General features: G+C 39.5%; 1 protein-coding gene across 4 annotated transcripts in view; it reads left to right on the top strand.

Annotated features, from left to right (window-relative positions):
- The window catches only part of TXNRD1 (thioredoxin reductase 1), a 94,060-nt gene that overhangs the window by 58,248 nt on the left and 16,183 nt on the right, over positions 1-19,629 (top strand). For all 4 annotated transcript variants that reach the window (XM_080811402.1, XM_080811403.1, XM_080811404.1 and 1 more), the window contains 6 exons: positions 692-917; positions 5,858-5,950; positions 6,511-6,587; positions 8,547-8,703; positions 15,670-15,777; positions 18,615-18,710. In XM_080811402.1, the coding sequence (XP_080667528.1) occupies positions 692-917; positions 5,858-5,950; positions 6,511-6,587; positions 8,547-8,703; positions 15,670-15,777; positions 18,615-18,710 (757 nt within the window). The remainder of the gene's footprint in view (positions 1-691; positions 918-5,857; positions 5,951-6,510; positions 6,588-8,546; positions 8,704-15,669; positions 15,778-18,614; positions 18,711-19,629) is intronic.

The raw sequence follows: 19,629 nt of genomic DNA, 5'->3' as shown, positions 1-19,629 counted from the left end.
AAATAAGATTATTTATTTATTTATTTGACAGACAGAGATCACAAGTAGGCAGAGAGGCAGGCAGAGAGAGAGGGGGAAGCAGGCTCCCCCTGAGCAGAGAGCCCGATTCAGGGCTCGATCCCAGGACCCTGAGATCATGACCTGAGCCGAAGGCAGAGGCTTAACCCACTGAGCCACCCAGGCGCCCCTAGGTTTTACTTTTTATAGTTGGTTTTTATTTTACAAAACATTTATGTTGGAAGTTTTCTTCTACTCTGCTCTCTATTCTTGATAATTGGTGTTCCCGATAAAAAGAAGTATCACAGATTTGCCGCATTGGAGAGAGCTTTGTGGTGCTGAGATGAGGGATGGGGGTTTGGGTTTGCAAATATACGTATTAAAACACATTAGTGGAGAATTATTCCAAACAAGTTCAAAATTATTTTGTTTGACCGTGAGTTATACAGTTTGCTGTGTTTGGCCATGGGCACTTGAGCTACTCCCAAAGCAGCTGAGTAGCAAGAGAGGGACAGTGTCTAGGGCCTTGTAAACACTTTTCATATATTATATATGGAGCTGATTGAATGTTTTTAATCTTAAAAGTGTATTGTTCTTAAGAAACCAAAAATTTTACTTTGATTTAGTCATTACTCACATATGAACATTTTCAATTTCTTTCTTTTTTTCCTTTTTTTTTTTAATTGCTTTTCAGTGATGATCTTTTCTCCTTACCTTATTGCCCGGGTAAGACGCTGGTGGTTGGAGCATCCTATGTTGCCCTCGAATGCGCTGGATTTCTTGCTGGCATTGGCTTAGATGTTACTGTTATGGTCCGATCCATTCTTCTTAGAGGATTTGACCAGGACATGGCCAACAAAATTGGTGAACATATGGAAGAACATGGTGTCAAGTTTATCAAACAGTTTGTACCAATAAAAGTAAGTGGAGTTGCTGGTAGGGTTGTTGGTTTTATAGTTATGTTTAAAAGGCAGGATAGAGAGTGTTGGGGTTGGTGATGGGAGCTTTTCTTTCAGCATTATAAACCGTTGGGAATGCTGCAGTGCCTAACCTGTGATATTGTTATATAAACTTGGACCTGCTACCGCCTAAACAGTTTTGTTCTTAGCTGCAAGTTAATAATGTCTATTGTCTTCTCAGCTTTCTTATCTTTGGTTCTCTTTTGTTTCATGCTTCCCTTCAGGCATCCCTTTATGTTATAGTTTTTGGTCTGTTATCCTTTGTTTCTCTATACACACCAGTGATTTAAATAAGAGTTCAAGACTGGACTGGTTTTTAAATTTTTTTCATAAGACGTTTGCCCTTGGTTTGCCGTGTAGTCTACAGATGCACACTGTATTATTCTGGCTTCTCTGAGAATGATTATCTAATTTTGTTATATGGGCTGGCCTTTTTTGCTCATTTAATCTTCTTTCGAAAAGATTGAAAAATATGCCAAGTTACACTGGGAGTTGTTACCATGACCACAGCTATTTTGATGTATAGAAGTGACAAAATCACTCACTTCTTGTATCTCAGACTGATAGAGAAGTTTCTTTTAGAGCAGGTGAAGATGAGACTGTTGTGTTGACACAACATAAGGAACTTTAGCTGTTGTTTGTTCAGGGGCTTAACTTAGATGCTTTGTAGCACCATTTTAAGGATCTCTTAATGTTGATGGGTAGAGTGAGCACTGGGATGAGCACGACCTGCTTTCAGTACTATTCTGCCATTTTCTCGCCAGATGACTGGGGGAATTCCTTAACCTCTCAGAGCTTCAGTTTCTTCTGTAAAATCAGGATGATAAGAACACCCATCTCAGAGTTCCTGTGAAGATTGCATTAGCTGACTCTTAGAAAGTAATCAGAACAGAACCTGGCACAGTAAATCTAAAATGAACTTATCTTCCAATATTATAACGAGGATTAGGTAGCAGATGACCTGGAAGTTATCAGTACTTGACTACTGAGTTGATTTTTAGGGAGTGGAGGTAGATAAGCTATGTTTGCACTAGGACTGGGATTAGAAAACAACAGCTGGACGTACACATTCTGATAGAAGAGTAACCTCTTCCTGTAATGTCTTTTTTAAAATTCCAGTGTAGTTAACATGCAGTGTTATATTAGTTTCAGGTGTGTAATACAGTGATTCACCAGTTCTATACATTAATCAGTGCTTATCATGATAAGTGCCCTCCTTAATCCCCATCACCTACTTTATCCATCTCCCCACCCACCTGCCCTCTGGGAACCATCCGTTTGTTCTCCGTAGTTAAGAGTCTGTTTTTTAGTTTGTCTCTCTTTTTTCTTTCATGTGTTTGTCTTGTTTCTTAAATTCCACATATGAGTGAAATGATACGGTATTTGTCTTTCTCTGACTTATTTTGCTTGGCATTATACTCTCTAGCTCCATCCATGTTGTTGCAAATGACAAGATTTCATTCTTTTTTTATGGCTGAGTGATATTCCATTGTTTGTGTAAACTACATCTTAATTCATCTGCTAATGGATACTTGGAGTGCTTCCGTAAGTTGGCTATTGTAGACAGTGCTGCGATAAACATAGGGGTGCCCATATCCTTTTGATTTAATGTTTTCATGTTCTTTGGGTAAATACCTGGTAGTACAATTACTGAATCATAGGGCAATTCTAGTTTTAACATTTTTTTTTTTTTAAAGATTTTATTTATTTATTTGACAGAGAGCAGAAGCAGGCAGAGAGGCAGGCAGAGAGAGAGTGGGAAGCAGACTCCCTGCCGAGCAGAGAGCCTGATGCGGGGCTCGATCCCAGGACCCCGGGATCATGACCCGAGCCGAAGGCAGAGGCTTTAACCCACTGAGCCACCCAGGCGCCCCCTAGTTTTAACATTTTTTAAAAAGATTTTATTTATTCTAGAGAGAGTGTGTACACACGAGTGGGGATGGGGGAAGGGGCAGAGAGGGAGGGAGAGGAATAAGCAGAGTGCAGAGCCTGTCGAGGGGCTCTGTCCCGGGACCCTGAGATCATGACCTGAGCCAAAACCAAAAGGTGGACTATCTGAGTAATCTAGGCGCCCCTCTGTTTTTAATTTTTTTTTAAGTTTTTATTTATTTATTTGGCAGACGTAGATCACAAGTAGGCAGAGAGGCAGGCAGAGACGGGGTGGGGGAAGCAGGCTCCCTACTGAGCAGAGAGCCCGATGCGGGGCCAATCCCAGGACCCTGAGATCATGACCCGAGCCAAAGGCAGAGAGGCCTTAACCCACTGAGCCACCAGGCACCCCTATTTTTAATTTTTTAAGGAAGCTCCTTATTGTCTTCCGCAGTGGCTGCACCAGTTTGCATTCCCACTAGCAGTGCACGAGGGTTCCTATTTCTCCACATCCTCGCCAACACTTGTTTCTTGTATTTTTTGATATTAGCTATTCTGACAGGTGTAAAGTAATATCTCATTCTGGGTTTTTTTTTTTTTTTTTAACATTTTTTTTAAATTTATTTGAGAGAGAGCAGGAGCGGGGGATGGGGGATAGAGGGGGAAGGAGAAGCAGACTCCCTGTGGAACAGGGAACGTCATAACAGGGCTGGATCCCACGACCCTGAGATCATGACCTGAACTGAAGGCAGACGTTTAACTCATTGGGCCATCCAGGCGTTCCCCTCTCATTGTGGTTTTGATTAGCATTTCCTGATGATGAGTGTTATTGATCGTCTTTTCATGTGCCTGTTGGCCATCTGGATGCCTTCTTCAGAGAAATGTCTGTTCATGTCTTCTGCCCCTTTTTTTAAGTGGGCTCTACGGAGCTTGAATTCATGACCAGATCAAGACCTGGTCTGAGATCAAGAGTCAAGATGCCTAACCAACTGAGCCATTCAGGTGACCCACTTTCTGCCCATTTTTTAGTTGGATTATTTGTTTTTTTTGGTGTTGAGTTGTATAATCACTTCTTTTTTTTTTTTTGAAATTCTTTATATATTGGATACTAACTGTATCAGATATGTCATTTGCAAATATCTTCTCCCATTCAGTAGGTTGTCTTTTAGTTCTGTTGATTGTTTCCTTCGCTGTACGGAGCTTTTTATTTTGATGTAGTCTCAATAGTTCATTTTTGCTTTTTTCCCCCTTGCCTCAGTAGATGTATCTAAAAAACTGTTGTTAAGGCCAATGTCAGAGAAATTACTGCCTATGTTCTCTCCTAGGATTTTTATGGTTTCAGGTCTCACATTAGGCCTTAATCCCTTTTAATTTTATTTTTGTGTAAGCAAGTGGCCACTTTCAGTTTTTTGCATGTAGCTGTCCAGTTTCCCAACACCATTTATTGAAGAGACTGTCTTTTTCCCATTGCATATTCTTGCCTCCTTTGTTGAAGATTAATTGACCATTCCTTTATAATGTCTTAACATTTGGAGAGTTCTGGGCATCTTTGAGAATCTTCTGAACTATGCCTCGGTGAAATAAATATGTCTGTGCACCTGACATTTTACTTGGGTTCCCAGGGTCTCTCTGACCCCCGAAGACCTTGGTGAAGCTGTGTTTTGTTAGCCAGTGACCTAGTAGAAGCAGCCTTCTGCAGGGAGAAAGAAGAGAACATGTTTGGGACAGAGAACACAGTGTGATGTGCAGAGAGATGGGGAATAAAATTGTTCTAAATGCAGAAATTGTTTTAGATATAGGAAAAGCCTAACTTGGCAGTTTTCCCATACAGAATGGTTGTACTACAAGGTAGAGTAGAAATTGCAGGTGATTTTTTTTTTTTTTTTTAAGATTTTATTTATTTATTTGACAGGCAGAGATCACAAGTAGGCAGAGAGGCAGGCCAAGAGAGAGGGAGAAGCAGGCTCCCCACCGAGCAGAGAGCCCAATGCGGGGCCCGATCCTGGGACTCCAGGATCATGACCTGAGCTGAAGGCAGAGGCTTTAACCCACCGAGCCACCCAGGTGCCCCTGATTTTTTTTTTTTTTAAAGATTTTATTTATTTATTTGACAGAGAGAGATCACAAGTAGGCAGAGAGGCAGGCAGAGAGAGTGAGAGGGAAGCAGGCTCCCTGCCGAGCAGAGAGCCCGATGCGGTACTCGATCCCAGGACCCTGAGATCATGACCTGAGCCGAAGGCAGCGGCTTAAACCATTGAGCCACCCAGGCGCCCCGAAATTGCAGGTGATTTTATGAGTTTCTTTGAGTAAATATTTTGTAGAAATCCATGATTTGCTGTCAGTCAGGGACAAAGGTGAACTATAGACTGGCAGAAGCCTCCAGCTGATAAGGTTTTTCGTCTGTCGCTACCTAGTCTGGAGGTCATGGTTGGCATCTTGGAGTAACAGGCTAGTGTGTTTGATCCCATCGGGCACAGCACAGACTCCAGAGTTTGCTCCTTCCTCCTTACATCCTTGACCCGAAGACCACCCCTACTTAGGACACACCTACCTCCTGGCTCACTATACTATTTAGGGCTTTCTAGCTGTTACCTATTTCATGTTTGATTTACTCCATTGTCTGTTCTTTGTTGACAAAGCCACACATCTGTAGTTGGAAGAGAGTTTCTGAATTTGAGCAGTAGTGGCTCTCCAGGGGATTAATGGTTCTGGGTGAGTTGCAACATAGGAGCCTGGGAAGAAGAGCAAGTCTTTAGTTGGATTTTAGGAATTGTAGTCCTCTCCCACCTTTCTCTTTCAATTTTATTCTGTTTGGGAACTCTTTGAAAGAAAGCCCTTCTAGCAAACACGAAGCAATAAGAAAGAAGGCGATAAAAGGCAAAAACCTCTTACTGTCCTAATGGTGTTAAGGTGAGGGAGATGGGACATGAAGGACCTTTCCAGCCAGATTTTGTGTTTAACTTTGGGTTAACCTGATAGAAGAGGGTTGGTACCTTTCCTTATTGTGGAGTAAAATTTTATTACTTTTATAGGTTGAACAGATTGAAGCAGGGACACCAGGCCGACTCAGGGTGATAGCTAAGTCCACCAGTAGTGATGAAATCATTGAAGGAGAGTATAATACGGTAAGCAGTGGACTCAGATCATTACTTCATTAGAAAGCAGGTAATATGCTTACTGGATGTTTGCTGGGTACATATAATGGCTGTTTGCTGTTTCTAAAACCCTTGATGATATTCCCATTTTAAGACCTCTATTGCTTGTGATACTATAATTTGTTTTATGTGTAACTTAAAAACATCATTTGTCAAATACCTAAAATAGGCGTCCAACTTTTTAAATGAGCTAGAACTTCTCTGTCCTTAAAAATTTTAATCTCTCTAGCTCACTACTTAAAAAAAAATAATTCAGTCATAGGCTATGCTGTCTTCGTCCTTAAGCTTGGCTAGATTTATTAAAGGATTGTTAACTTTCTTTTTCTTGATAAATGGACAAGGATTTCTGCTATATCCTGTTCAGTGGATATATTTTAAAAATACTTTAATTTGTTTAAACTCTTGCATTACTTTCTTAATGAAATATTTATTTCCAGGTCTCGAAAATGAAATCAGATTGGCTTAATGATAAGTAACTTACGTGCAGCCTTTTTGATACAGTCACTGATTAAAAATTAATAATTTTTCAGGTATTGCTGGCGATAGGAAGAGATGCTTGCACAAGAAAAATTGGCTTAGAAACCGTGGGGGTAAAGATAAATGAAAAGTAAGAGAAAAAATTTATTAATGTCTTATTGAATACTATTTCAATTATTTGTAATACCGATCAATAGTGGAATTTTAGATTTTTTTTTTAAGATTTTATTTATTTACTTATTTATTTGACAGAGAGTCAGAGAGCAAGAGCACAAGAAGGTAGTATGACAGGCATAGGGAGAGGGAGAAGCTGGCTCCCTGCTGAGCAGAGAGCCTGATGTGGGACTTGATCCCAGGACCCTGAGATCATGACCTGAGCCAAAGGCAGAGGCTTAACCCTCTGAGCCACCCAGGTGCCCCGGAATTTTAGATTTTTAGCTTTAGTTTTTATTATAATTGGAGAAAACTCTCAGTGCCACTCACATCAGTATTTCCTGTTTTATTTTTTTTCCCTTTGCAAATCTAAACGGAAGATAGAGCAGCTTGCATTTTGTTTCTTTAATGTATAGTATCCAGAAAAGGAATCTAACCCCACAGTTAATTGCAAGTGTGTGCTTTGAGCTTCATTAAATATGTAGATCTGAACTATGCTTCTACCAAGTTTTAGGATGATGGTCACTGTATTTCTAGTGATAGTTACACATATGGAAAACTTCCGTTTTCAGAGTTAAGCGTGAAAATCCTCTGGACCGTAGCACCAGAGGAAATAACTGAGATGGGGGGTGGCTGCTTATCTGCTGCCTGGGGCTGTTTCCCAACATCTCCTTCCTTATGGCCAAGTAAAAACAGGTGCTGTGAATGCTGAATGTCTGGGAAGGTAAAAATACAGGTTGCTTCTCCTCTTTCAGGAATATCCTGTATTTTGGAGAAGAGATTTTGTAATCTGATTGTGAGGATTTTTGTTTACTCATTTTTTTCCTAAGATGAAGAGACAGAGTTGTTGAGGTCACCAATAAGATTTAGCAGACCAAATGTTATGATAACTTGATAAACCTGCTAGCCTGTTTCCAGTGGGTCCAAAGCTTAGATTTTTGTGTGATGTTAACAGCTAACACTTACTCTGCACTTACTGTGAGCCATGGACTTTTGTGCTAAATATTTTGTACACATTTTCATTCAATCCTCACAGCCCCTTAAGGTAGAAGATGATATCCTTTTACTTCTTGGTAGTTTTTCCATTACTGTGGCTCCCATTTATAGGTGGGAAAATGAAGCTGAGAGATATTAAATAGCCCCCCCAACATCATAGAGGTGATAAGCAACAGACCTGGTTATTACAATTTAGGAGCCACACATTTTTTTTTTTTAAAGATTTTATTTATTTATTTGAGAGACACAGAATGGGAGCACAAGAACCCGATGCGGAACTTGATCCTGGGACTCTAGGGTCATGACCTGATCTGAAGGCTGTTGCTTAACAAACTGAACCACCAGGAGCCCTCTTTTCTCTCTTTTTTTAAAAAAATATTTATTTATTTAAGTAATCTCTATACCCAACATGGGGGTCACACAACCAACCCCAAGATCAAGAGTTGCATGTTCCTCTACCCAGCCAGACTGTCACCTGTAGAATCTGCATATTCTTAACCACTGTTGTAGTTTTCCTCCAGAGTTCCTTACAGTTTTCTTATTCCAGAATTGTCTCTAAGCTTTTAATGTATTTTTAAAAAATTTTATTTTATTTTATGTATGTATTTATTTTTTTTAGAGAGGGAGAGTGCGCACATTGGGGGAGTAGTGGTGTGGTGGGGAGAGGCAGAGGAAGATAGGATCTTAAGCAGGCCCCGTGCTGAGCGTGGAGCCTGTTGCAGGGCTTGACCGCATGACCCTGAGATCATGACCTAGTTGAAATCAAGAGTCAGATGCTTAACGGACTAAGCCACCCACGCACCCTGTATGTATGTATTTTTAAGTTTAATGCATTTGAATGTTGCCCTTAGCTAGGATCACAGTTTTGGGCTGCTTTGGGAGAAAAGAGATTTTATTCTACGTAATAGTGGTAATTGATTTTAACTGAATGCATTTTCAGGACTGGAAAAATACCTGTCACAGATGAAGAGCAGACCAATGTGCCTTACATCTATGCCATTGGGGATATATTGGAGGGGAAGCTGGAGCTCACGCCAGTAGCAATCCAGGCAGGAAGATTGCTGGCTCAGAGGCTTTATGCTGGCTCCACTGTGAAGGTGAGTTTGTGGCTGACACCTATTGATGGTACTTTTTTTTGTTTTGTTTTGTTTGTTTTTTAAAAATACTTATTTATTTATTTGAGAGAGAGCGAGCACGCGTAAACTGTGTGAGTGGGAAAGGGGCAGAGGGCGGGGGAGAATCTCCAGTGGACTCTGTACTGAGCGTGGAGCCCTGCACAGGGATCTAACTCACGACCCATGAGATCACAACCTGAGCCAAAACCAAGAGTTGGACACTTAACCGACTGAGCACCCAGGCGCCCCAGTATTGATACTGTTACTAATAGTACTACCAGTTCCCTAGTTAGGGGTAGCTGTGAAGTTTTCCAGGTCTTGGATAATTTAGCTATCTTGCTGATGACATCTTAGCTGTGCTTTATTAACTGTATTCCAACCAAGACATTGTTAAGTCTGCTGTACATTTGTGACTTTATTATGAAAATTGTCATTCTGGGGACCACACTGGGAATAAATGACCTCGGTTAATCAAATTTCAGCGCTACTATGTTCCATATATGCATAATAGTTGCATTTTACATTAATTTCATTATTACCAATTTAAGTATAATTTTCTAAATCCTTTTATGGCACCTATCTAGGCTTTAAAAGGATTTGAGGATCTAGGTAATAATATCAGTGTGCAAAGCTGTTAAACCAATATTTAGGCTTAATTACCCTGTCATTTTAAAAAATATGTCTTCCACTTTTGGAATGTTTAATGTGTTATATTAATGTTCTAAAGGGATTTTTTTGGGGGGGGGCACCTGTGTGGCTCAGTCATTAAGCATCTGCCTTTGGCCCAGGTCATGATCCCCAGGTCCTGGGATCAAGCCCCACATTGGGCTCCCTTCTCAGTGGGAAGCCTGCTTCTCCCTCTCCTGCTCCCCTGTTTGTCTTCCTCTCTTGCTGTTTCTCTGTCAAATAAATAGTAATAGTAGTAGTAACAATAATAAATAATAAAGTGATTTTTTTTAAAGATTTTATTTATTTATTCAACACAGAGAGAGATCACAGGCAGGCAGAGAGAGAGGGGGAAGCAGGCTCCCTGCTGAGTGCGAGCCCGATGCGGGGCTCGATCCCAGGACCCTGAAATCATGACCTGAGCCAAAGTCAGAGGATTAACCCACTGAGCCACCCAGGCGCCCCTAAACTGATTTAAAAAAAAAAAAATCCATCTAGGAAATTGAAACTTTTAGATATGTTTCATGGGACAAGATGGCAAGAATAGATTCTAATTTTTTAAGATGAGTTTTTAGAGCAGTTACAGGTTCATAGTAAAACTGAGGGAAGGTGCCGAGATTTCTCATGTATTATTTCCTGCCCTCATATGTGCATAGCCTTCCCCATTATCAACATTTCCTTCCTAACTAATTATTGGAAAGGATTCTAGGAACATTGATTGTAAAGCACCTAGAATCTGCCCATTTTCCTTACCATAAATCATCATGGGTTGATCCAGGTTGGTTACAGTAATGGAAACCTCAAAGAAGGCAGCTAGTAGAATTTGTGACTGGCATTTAAGATGTACCTGGGGTTAGTTTGGATGGTGGCATGGATGGAGGCTAAAAAGGGTTTTTAATTCCAGATTGATCATTAAGGGCATAGCAGCTGGTTATTATTCTGTTTGGGATAAATTTAACTACTACTTTGAATGAGTTATGTCTTGTATTCATTGTTGCAATTTTTGAGTATCTGGTAAACCAAGAAAAGGGTATCTAGAACTGTAGCCTGAAATGCATTGAATTTATTCTTGACCTTGTATCTTTGTGTTTTCCTAAAACGGAGATTTTTTATATAACAAAAATAACCAAAGGAGGCACATGCAAATATTTGCTCTTACATAAAGTTGAAATTAAGTAGCACAAAATTCTTAAAAACCTTTAATGAATCTTTGCATCAACTTTGAACATGCAGGGCTTTCCATGTGTGGGCATGGTACTGCATTCTGTTCTCTGGCAGGTAGAGCAAATTTTTTCTTTAAGTGCCTTAAGTTTTATCAACATCAGAATTTAATATGAGTTGAAACTAAAAGGGCTTTCTTTTTTTGTTCTGTTTTATGTTTTTTTTCCTTATTTTTAGTCTAACTCTAATAACAAGACAAATGCTTTTACCGTTCAGGGAATTATATTATAAACAGGTGCTGTTCAGATCTCTGCATTTGAAATCTCACTGGTCTGTCCGTCCTTTAGTATAGTAAATAAAATTGAAATGCCAGTAGATATCTAGGTTAAATGCATTTGGGGAAATCACACACTTTTTTTTTTTTTTTAAACAACTGCATTAATCTCTTTAATCTTGCCCAACCTGTGTTAAGAATTTTACCGCATACCTGAGAAGGTGAGAGAATCCGTATCTGTCCTCCTCCTAAAGGAGCAGCTCTCAGAAAAGATCTCTTTTCTGTTGAAAAGTTTAGCTTAACATCAGCACCTAGCTGAGTTAAATCCATTATGGGATTTTAAGGGAGCCCAGATTGAATTGTGGGTGTTAGTGCCTTCCTCCAAAATTGCTATCCTCTGTTCCTCACCACTTCACAAGAGCGTTGGGAGGAAAGGGAAACAAAGTGCTACATGTGCGCGCTTGCCACGCGCTTGGCACTGAGCTAGGTGCTCTGTAAGCCTTATCTCATTCAGCCTCCGGGCAGCCCTGGAGGTTGATGACGTGTACAGGGAAATTAGGTAACTGTATGAGGTCACAAGGCTGGGAGGCAGCCCAGGCATAAATTTAGTCCAGTTCTGATTGTAAGTATTGCTGTCTTAATCATGGTGATTTATTGCCTAAGAAAGATTTGGGAAGTATAGATTATAGAAGAATAGTGGATAGGAACGATATCTCAAGAATTAAAGAATCCATCAGATTTGCAAACATTTGGGCGCCTGGGTGGCTCAGTGGGTTAAGCCTCTGCCTTCGGCTCAGGTCATGGTCTCAGGGTCCTGGGATCGAGCTCTGCATGGGTTCTCTGCTCAGCAGGAAGCCTGCTTCCCCGTCCCCTTCTGCCTGCCTCTCTGCCTACTTGTGATCTCTCTCTGTCAAATAAATAAATAAAATCTTTAAAAAAAAATTTGCAAACATTTTTGTAACACATAATTTTCCTAAATAAAATGAAGTGGAAAATACATCGGGGAAATTTAAATGAAAATTTTTAATGTTTAATAATAATTAAACTTCTGAAACTTAAAAATATTTGCCATTAAATAAAATACTTCATTCTTTCGGAAACACAAATGAAGGGAAGAAAAAAAAAAGTTTTTATCATTTCAGAAACTGATAGAAAACAGACTACAGGGGCACCTGGGTGGCTCAGTGGGTTAAGCCTCTGCCTTTGACTCAGGTCATGATCCCAGGGTCCTGGGATCGAGCCCCATGTCAGGCTCTCTGCTCAGCAGGGAGCCTGCTTCCCTTCCTCTCTCTCTCTGCTTACTTGTGATCTCTTTCTCTGTCAAATAAATAAATGAAATATTAAAAAAAAAAATAAAAAACAAGACTATAAAGCTGAGTCAGCCTGTAAATGATGGACATTCCACTAAGCCCTTTGTTTAAAAAGCCACATGATAAGACACACACACCAGTTTAAAGCACAGTATGACAGAACATGTCAGCAGAATGACCAGTTGTTGTTTCTTGGATCTTTTTAGAATTGCTCTCAAACACTTGAAATACTTTGTTTTTACAAACAGTAAACATGAGTGACTTTATTATTTAGGTGGTACTTTATTTGTTAACTCAGTTTTATAGTATATATAGAATATTTTAGGGGTGCCTGGCTGGCTCAGTCGGTAGAGCATGCAACTCTTGATCTCAGAGTTGTGAGTTCGAGCCCTGTGTTGGGTGTGGAGCCTACTTTAAAACTAAAAATAAACAATATAGATATATTATATATGTATAATATTTTATGTGAAAACCATAGAGAAGCCATAGTATAAATATCTTCAACTTCAGAATATGTTGTATTCTGAAAGTTCATTGAGTTGATTGTTGTGAAAACTGTGTAGTATATTCTCCAAATGGAAGTGTTGGAGACAAGGATTACATTTTCCAGGCTAGGCCACAACAGTTCATCCATTTAAGTCCATTGGAACCTGCATTTTTGGAACCCGGGACAACTTGTCTTTTATATGGATCCAGATTTCCATTTGATACAGTGTTTCTTGCCTGAAGAATTTCCTATTTTTATAGTTATTTTAGTGCATGTCTGCTCCTGGTGAATTCCTTTTCTACTTGTTGTTTCTTTGTTTTTAAGTTTATTTTGCCTCCAGTTTTTTTAGAAGATATTTCTTGCAGTATAGAGTTCTAGATTTACTGTGTTTCTTTAAATAGCTAGTGATTTGTCTGTTATCTTTTGGTTGCATGGATTCTGAACACAAGTAGGCTATCATTTTTATCTTTGTTCTTTATAAGATTTCCTTTTATCACTGTGTTTTAGCAATTACTGCTAAATGATTGTAAGTCGTGGCATCCTTTTCCTTACAATTATTCTGCTTAGGGTTTGTCAAGATTCTTGGATTTATCTATTTATCCTTTTCATCAGATTAGGAAAATATTCAGCCATTCATTTGTTTTTTTCTGTCTTCCCTCTTCCTTTCTTCCCCTCAGCCTCCAATTAATGAATGTTGGTTCACTCGGTATTATCCCAGGAGTCTTCTGATGAACTTTTCATGTTCCAAACCCCGTTTCTGTTCTCTATTTTTTTTTTCAAGAACCTGTCGTGATGTCTTTAACTTTGCTGATCTTCTGCACTAAGGCTATTAATTCCATATTGTGTAGTTTGCACCTCAAATAGTTTTTTTCAATCTCTACAAGTTTTATTTATTTAAAACGTTTTCCTTTTCTCCCCTCAGCAGGTTCATGTTTTTCTCTATTTGCTTGAATATACAGACCATATTTATAATAGCTCATTGAATGTCCTCTGGTGATTCCACCATCTCATTTTCAGTGTCTGTTTCTATTCATTGATTTTCCTCTTGGCATTGGCTCATGTGTTTTTGCTTCTTTGCATGTTTTGTTATTTTGGATGGATGTGGACATTGTACATTTTACATTGTTGGGTGCTGGTTTTATTGAATTCCTTTATACATTGTTGGATTTTGTTCTGGCAGCCCATTAAGTTACGTGGAATTAGTTTTATCCTTTTGTAAGACTTGCTTTTGTGCTTTTTTAGGGTCTGTCAATAGCCATCTTTATATCTAGGGCTGATTTAGTTCTACCACTAAACTGATGCCTCTTGGAGGACTCTACCCCATTCTCTTTATGAATTCTTTCTACTCTGGCTTGAGGGAACAGGAGCTATTTCCAGTCCTCTAAGAGCTCTGGTCACTTGGGGGCCTCCTGCTCTCCAATGGTTCTTTTTTTTTTTGTTTTAAAGATTTTATTTATTTATTTGACAGAGAAAGACACAGCAAAAGAGGGAACACAAGCAGGGGGAGTGGGAGAGGGAGAAGCAGGCTTCCCACTGAGAAGAGAGCCCGATGCAGGGCTTGATTCCAGGACCCTGGGATCACGACCTGAGCTAAAGGCAGACGCTTAGCAACCGAGCCACCCAGGCGCCCCTCTCCAGTGGGTCTTTCTTCACCCTGGAGGACCTCCTGTGACACATTGATAGATTAATTCTCAGCCCAAATCTCTGCAGATTTCAGGAGTTCTTTTGCGCAGCTCTACCCTGCAGCTTCGAGCCACCCTGACTCCCTTGAACGGTGGTCTCTATCTCCATGACTCAGACACTGCTGGGCTCTGAGCTCCCTGCTCTTGCCCCCAGTCCTTAGCGCTCTGGACAGTAAACAAGAAACCACTGGCCTCGGCTCATGTGTTTCCCTTCTGTCAGGGATCACAGTCCTGCATTGCCTGTTGTCCAGTGTCTGAAAGTGTTGCCTGCTCTTTGTCTGGTTTTCTTGTTGTTGAAAGCAGGAGGGTAATTCTGGTCCCTGATACACCATGATGGCTGTCCGTGGACGTCTGCCTATGCTTTCGATTCAGAGTTCCAAGGGTTTATGTTCTGTTTAGAGAAAAAGGATTATATTTATTGTTTCTAGAGGGAGACAGGTTTTAAAGATCTTACCCTACCATTTTAAAGGGGAATTGAGTATCTGATATTTTAAATGCAGAATGTTACTTAGGCTCCCCTCTGTGTACAAATGTGATCGGCAGGTTTTTACCAAATCACATTTACAAACACATTTGATATTTACATAATCTCTTCCTCACTTCGTATCCGTATACTGAAGACTGAGAAATCCATTGTAGAGAAACCGGTTTATTTATTTAATCCTGCACTTCACAAACTTGTTTGACTTCAGAATCCTTTTGTCATTTCTACCAGTAACATCGTTAAGATATGCTTTGGAAGTACTACCAGTGACTTGGTTTCTGTGGCCTTCCGCTTCAATGCTGTAGAGCACCATACCGACAGTGTACACTGCAGGGCCACTTTCCCGTTTGCATCTGAGAGCTGCTCATGATGTTACCACTGTTGAGGAGAACTGCAGCCCTGCCCCATTAAAGCATGTAGCTTTTTCTGTACAGTAAATTATAGGTTTCCAGGAGTGGGGTTCTTGGCAAAGAAGGTTTTTATGGCTCTTAACTGGTATTACCTAATTGATTTTCCAAAGAAGTCTGTTAATTCCTGTCACCAATATGAGACTGTCAGCATTGCGTACCCTCATCTTGTTTTTGGCTGCTTTATAAAGGGAGAAAAAGTGTGTCCTTATTGTTAACATCAGTTGGTAGATGGATGGAGAAGGCATATGAACCTGTTCAGGACTATCTTACCAGACTTGAAACCTCTGTTACAACTGTCACACGAGTTAATGGTTCTCAGTGTAGTAGGTTTATACCTGGGGTTGCGACTTCCCATACTTTTTGGTAGAAATTTATTAGTCTGCTTTCCCCTCTTGATTTTGAACCTCTTTGATGTATACCCTTTTTTGAGTTCTCATTTCTCCTGCATTAACTCTCTTCTTCCTTCTGAAACAGTGTGACTATGAAAATGTTCCAACAACTGTGTTTACTCCATTGGAATATGGTTCCTGTGGTCTTTCTGAGGAGAAAGCTGTGGAGAGATTTGGGGAAGAAAATATTGAGGTAAGTTATATTCTTTATGCCTGTGTTAAGTTACTGCTGCTTTTTGTTCAAAGTAATTTCAAGCTTACAGAAAAGATGAAAAATTGTACAAAAACTTTTCGTTAACCTATAATTCACATTCATGATTGTCAACATTTTGCCCATTTGTTTTATACTTTTCATATTCTCTTTTTATCTCTCTGTGTATTTTTTTTCCTTGCACCTTTTGAAAGGAAGTTAAATGCCCCTTTCCTCCTTAATTCTTCAGTGTGTGTTTCCTGCGAACAGGGTATTTCTTAAGTAACCACATTATAGTTACCACTTTTAGGAAGTTTAATGTTGATAGAATACTTGGATATGATCTGCCTTCCGTTTTTGAGTCTTATCAGCTGACCCAGTAATACTTCCATTTTTTGAAACCGCTTTTACTGGTTCCTTTTATTGTTAAAACAATATTCTTGTAAGTATGAAAAATAGAGGGAATTACAAAGAAGAGAACTAAAACTTAACAGCATTTCAACCATTCTGTTAGTGACATGTGGGTTTTTTGGTATCATTACCCTCTTCTAACTTTGCCACAGTCAAGGAACCATACGCGTGAAATATACTATTTTTGTTTACACAATGCTACCCAAAGAGACTGGTGCTTTTAATCATTCAGGAGAAAAGTTTCCAGTAAAACCTTTCAGAAGACCAGATTTGTAAATTGGAGTAAATTTTGTGAAATAAAAGCCTATTTTAAATCTCTTAATCTTTTTCTTATTGTATGTGTTAGCAGTAGCATGTAATATCTTGGTCTTATTAGTACAGCATGAGTAACATTTCTGACTATAAAAATAGTATATCCTCGTTATAGGAAGTTTGGAAAATTAGGAAAATATAAAAAAGGAAATTGTAATTCATAAAGAGATCACTGCTGTTAATATTTTGGCGTATTTCCTTCTGGTCTCTTTCTGTGTGTTTATATATTGTATATATGTGTGTGTATGTATAATTGCAGGTACATAAGTCTTGTGTGCAATTTTCTGTTCTATTTTACAGTTAATGTTAGGTCATGAGCATTGCACCCTAAAAACAGCATTTTTAAAGAATGACTTAAGTTTTTTGGGATGCTATAAAATAATTTAAGCCATTGTTTATATTATAAATAGAACAATGAACATCTTCATAATTCACTGTATTTCTCTGGTTATTTTGTGAAGATAGATTCCTACCAAAAGATTCTTTTTTTTTTTTCCTACCAAAAGATTCTTATGTTTTAAGGTTCTTTTAAAGATTCTTTTTTTTATTTATTCATTTGACAGAGAGAGAGAGAGAGAGATCACAAGTAGGCAGAGAAGCCGGCAGAAAGAGGGGGGGAAGCAGGCTCCCTGCTGAGCAGAGACCCCGATGCGGGGCTTGATCCCAGGACCCTGAGATCATGACCTGAGCCAAAAGCAGAGGCTTAACCCACTGAGCCACCCAGGCGCCCCTGTTTTAAGGTTCTTAATATATATTTCATTTTTCTTGACAGGCTTTGGCTTTCATTTTATTAGAATTTGCATTTTTCATTATAAAGGTAATGCCTTTGGGGCACCTGGGTGGCTCAGTCGGTTAAGCATCAGGTTTCAGCTCAGGTCATGATCCCAGAGTCCTGGGATTGAGCCCTGATTTGGGCTCCCTGCTCCCTGGGAAGCCTGCTTCTCCCTCTCCTCTCCTCTCTGCTCTGCTTTCTCTGCATCTCTCTCTCAAAAAAATAAGTAACATCTTTAAGATAAATAAATAAAAGTAATGCATTTGAGTTGAAATTTTGAAAATGGAAATAGGAAACAGTTATCCATAGATCTATGTTGGTAATACAGCAGTTGTTAGCAATTTGGGGTAATTTCTTTAACTATCTTTTCCCTGTGTAATTGTTGTGATACTATGATGCTATATATTCAGTTTTGTAACCCACATTTTTTTAAAAGTTCACATTGTATTATAACATCAAAGAACACTTACTATAATGGCTACATAATCGGTATGTTTTTAAAAGGTGGCCAACGAGGGGAGTCTGGGTGGCTCAGTGGGTTAAGCCTCTGCCTTCAGCTCAGGTCATGATCCCGGGGTCATGGGATCGAGCCCACATCAGGCTCTCTGCTTGGTGGGGAGCCTGCTTCTCTCTGCCCCCTCTCTCCGCCTGCCTCTCTGCCTACTTGTGATCTCTCCCTGTCAAATAAATAAACAAAATCTTTAAAAAAAACAAAAAAAAGGGTAGCCAACCATATATGTTTTGAATTAAGACTGGCAGCTGGAGGTGGAAAAAATCCCTGTGGTCACCCAGATTTAAGTTCATGAAGCATCAGTCAAGATACCTGCGTCCTTCCACCTCTCATCTTCCCTGCCTCCCTCCTTGTTTTCTTCATTGCTTTTGGTGAATTATAAATTCCTCCAAAGGAGGAAATGTCTTTGGAAGCATCAAGCAAGGAACTGGATAATTGCTGTAATTGTTCCTGGCACCTTACTCTTGTCTTGCCCAAAGTTGTCATTCCTATGCAAGATAGTGTTGGGTTATTTTTTTCGCTTGTTTTTTTGATGTAAGACAGCAAGTAATTACCTGGCTTCTTTCTCTCGTTTGCTTGCTTTTTGTTGTTGTTATTACTTAAGGTTTACTTTTCTGAGATTGAGATATAATTAAGGGATGAGCCTGTAGCAAAGGGGCCTGACAAGTTTAAGGTCATTTACTATCTGACCAAATTCCTATTTATTGCATGGATCTTATTATTTAATGAAAGTCTGAGTATCAAAGAGCCTCCAGTATTTTTAATCCACAGCTGGTGTTTGACAAACATACTTCTTAAGATAATGGGTCTTAAATTGTTTGTATGTCTTCTCAGGTTTACCATAGTTACTTTTGGCCGTTGGAGTGGACAATTCCATCAAGAGATAACAACAAATGTTATGCAAAAGTAATCTGTAATATCAATGACAATGTAAGTGAAATACTCATGAATCCTTTTTTCCAGTAACTTCACTTTGTTTTTAATATGTAGTTCTATTTTAATCACATAATGGACATGCATTCCTTTAGTATTTTACTTGTTGGTCTTCCCAGCCGTGTGGACACTGAGGGCAAGGGCCACAGTGACGCCACTTGGTCTGTTCTCAGCGTCCTCAGCTTGGGGCCCTGCACAGGGCCAAGAGGCCCGCCAACCTTGCGAGCGCAGACCACAGAGACAACTTGAGAACTGTGTGTGTTCATAAAAAGGAAGCCGTGAAGTCAGTGACTTCTAGGAATAATGAGAAAATATAAAAGAACAGGAGTAACACACGTTTATATCCTAAGCAGCTGGCCCTAATGAGAAAGGTGTAGTAGGAAGAGCTCTTAATTGGGTTCTGATTTAAGATGTCATTGGCGACTGCTGCATGTAACAACCGGTGACTAAAAGCCTGTGGGCAAACTCCTTGACCTCACAGGACTTATTTCCATGTCTGTAAAGTGACTGAAGACATGCTTGGTTTTCTGTCTTTTTTGGCTGCCGTTCCCATTCTCAGAACACATGCATGTACACACACATACTTGTGGATTGGATCTGATGAGAACTGGTATTTTTAACTTAGCTGGGATCTTACCTTTAAAAAGAAAAAGGCGTGAGTAAAAATGTAAATCATGCTAAAGAATCCATAGGTAAAAGCCAAATAAACTCACACTTTTCTTATCTGGGGATTTGAATAATTTGAATATAATTATAATTGAACATGTACCCTGTTGAGAAACTACTGCCTCAGAGAGCAGTATAAGAAAATCTGGATCTCGCATGGAAAGGATCATTCTAGATGCATTTAGTAAATGAAGACACTAGGATGCGGTTGACGTAAAGAACAATTTTATGCACTTATTTCCTTTGCACA

The sequence above is a fragment of the Martes martes genome (assembly GCF_963455335.1).
Source record: "Martes martes genome assembly, chromosome: 8".
Classification (NCBI taxonomy): domain Eukaryota; kingdom Metazoa; phylum Chordata; class Mammalia; order Carnivora; family Mustelidae; genus Martes; species Martes martes.
Note: the sequence above shows the minus strand (reverse complement) of the source record. Positions and strands in the feature narration are given on the sequence as shown.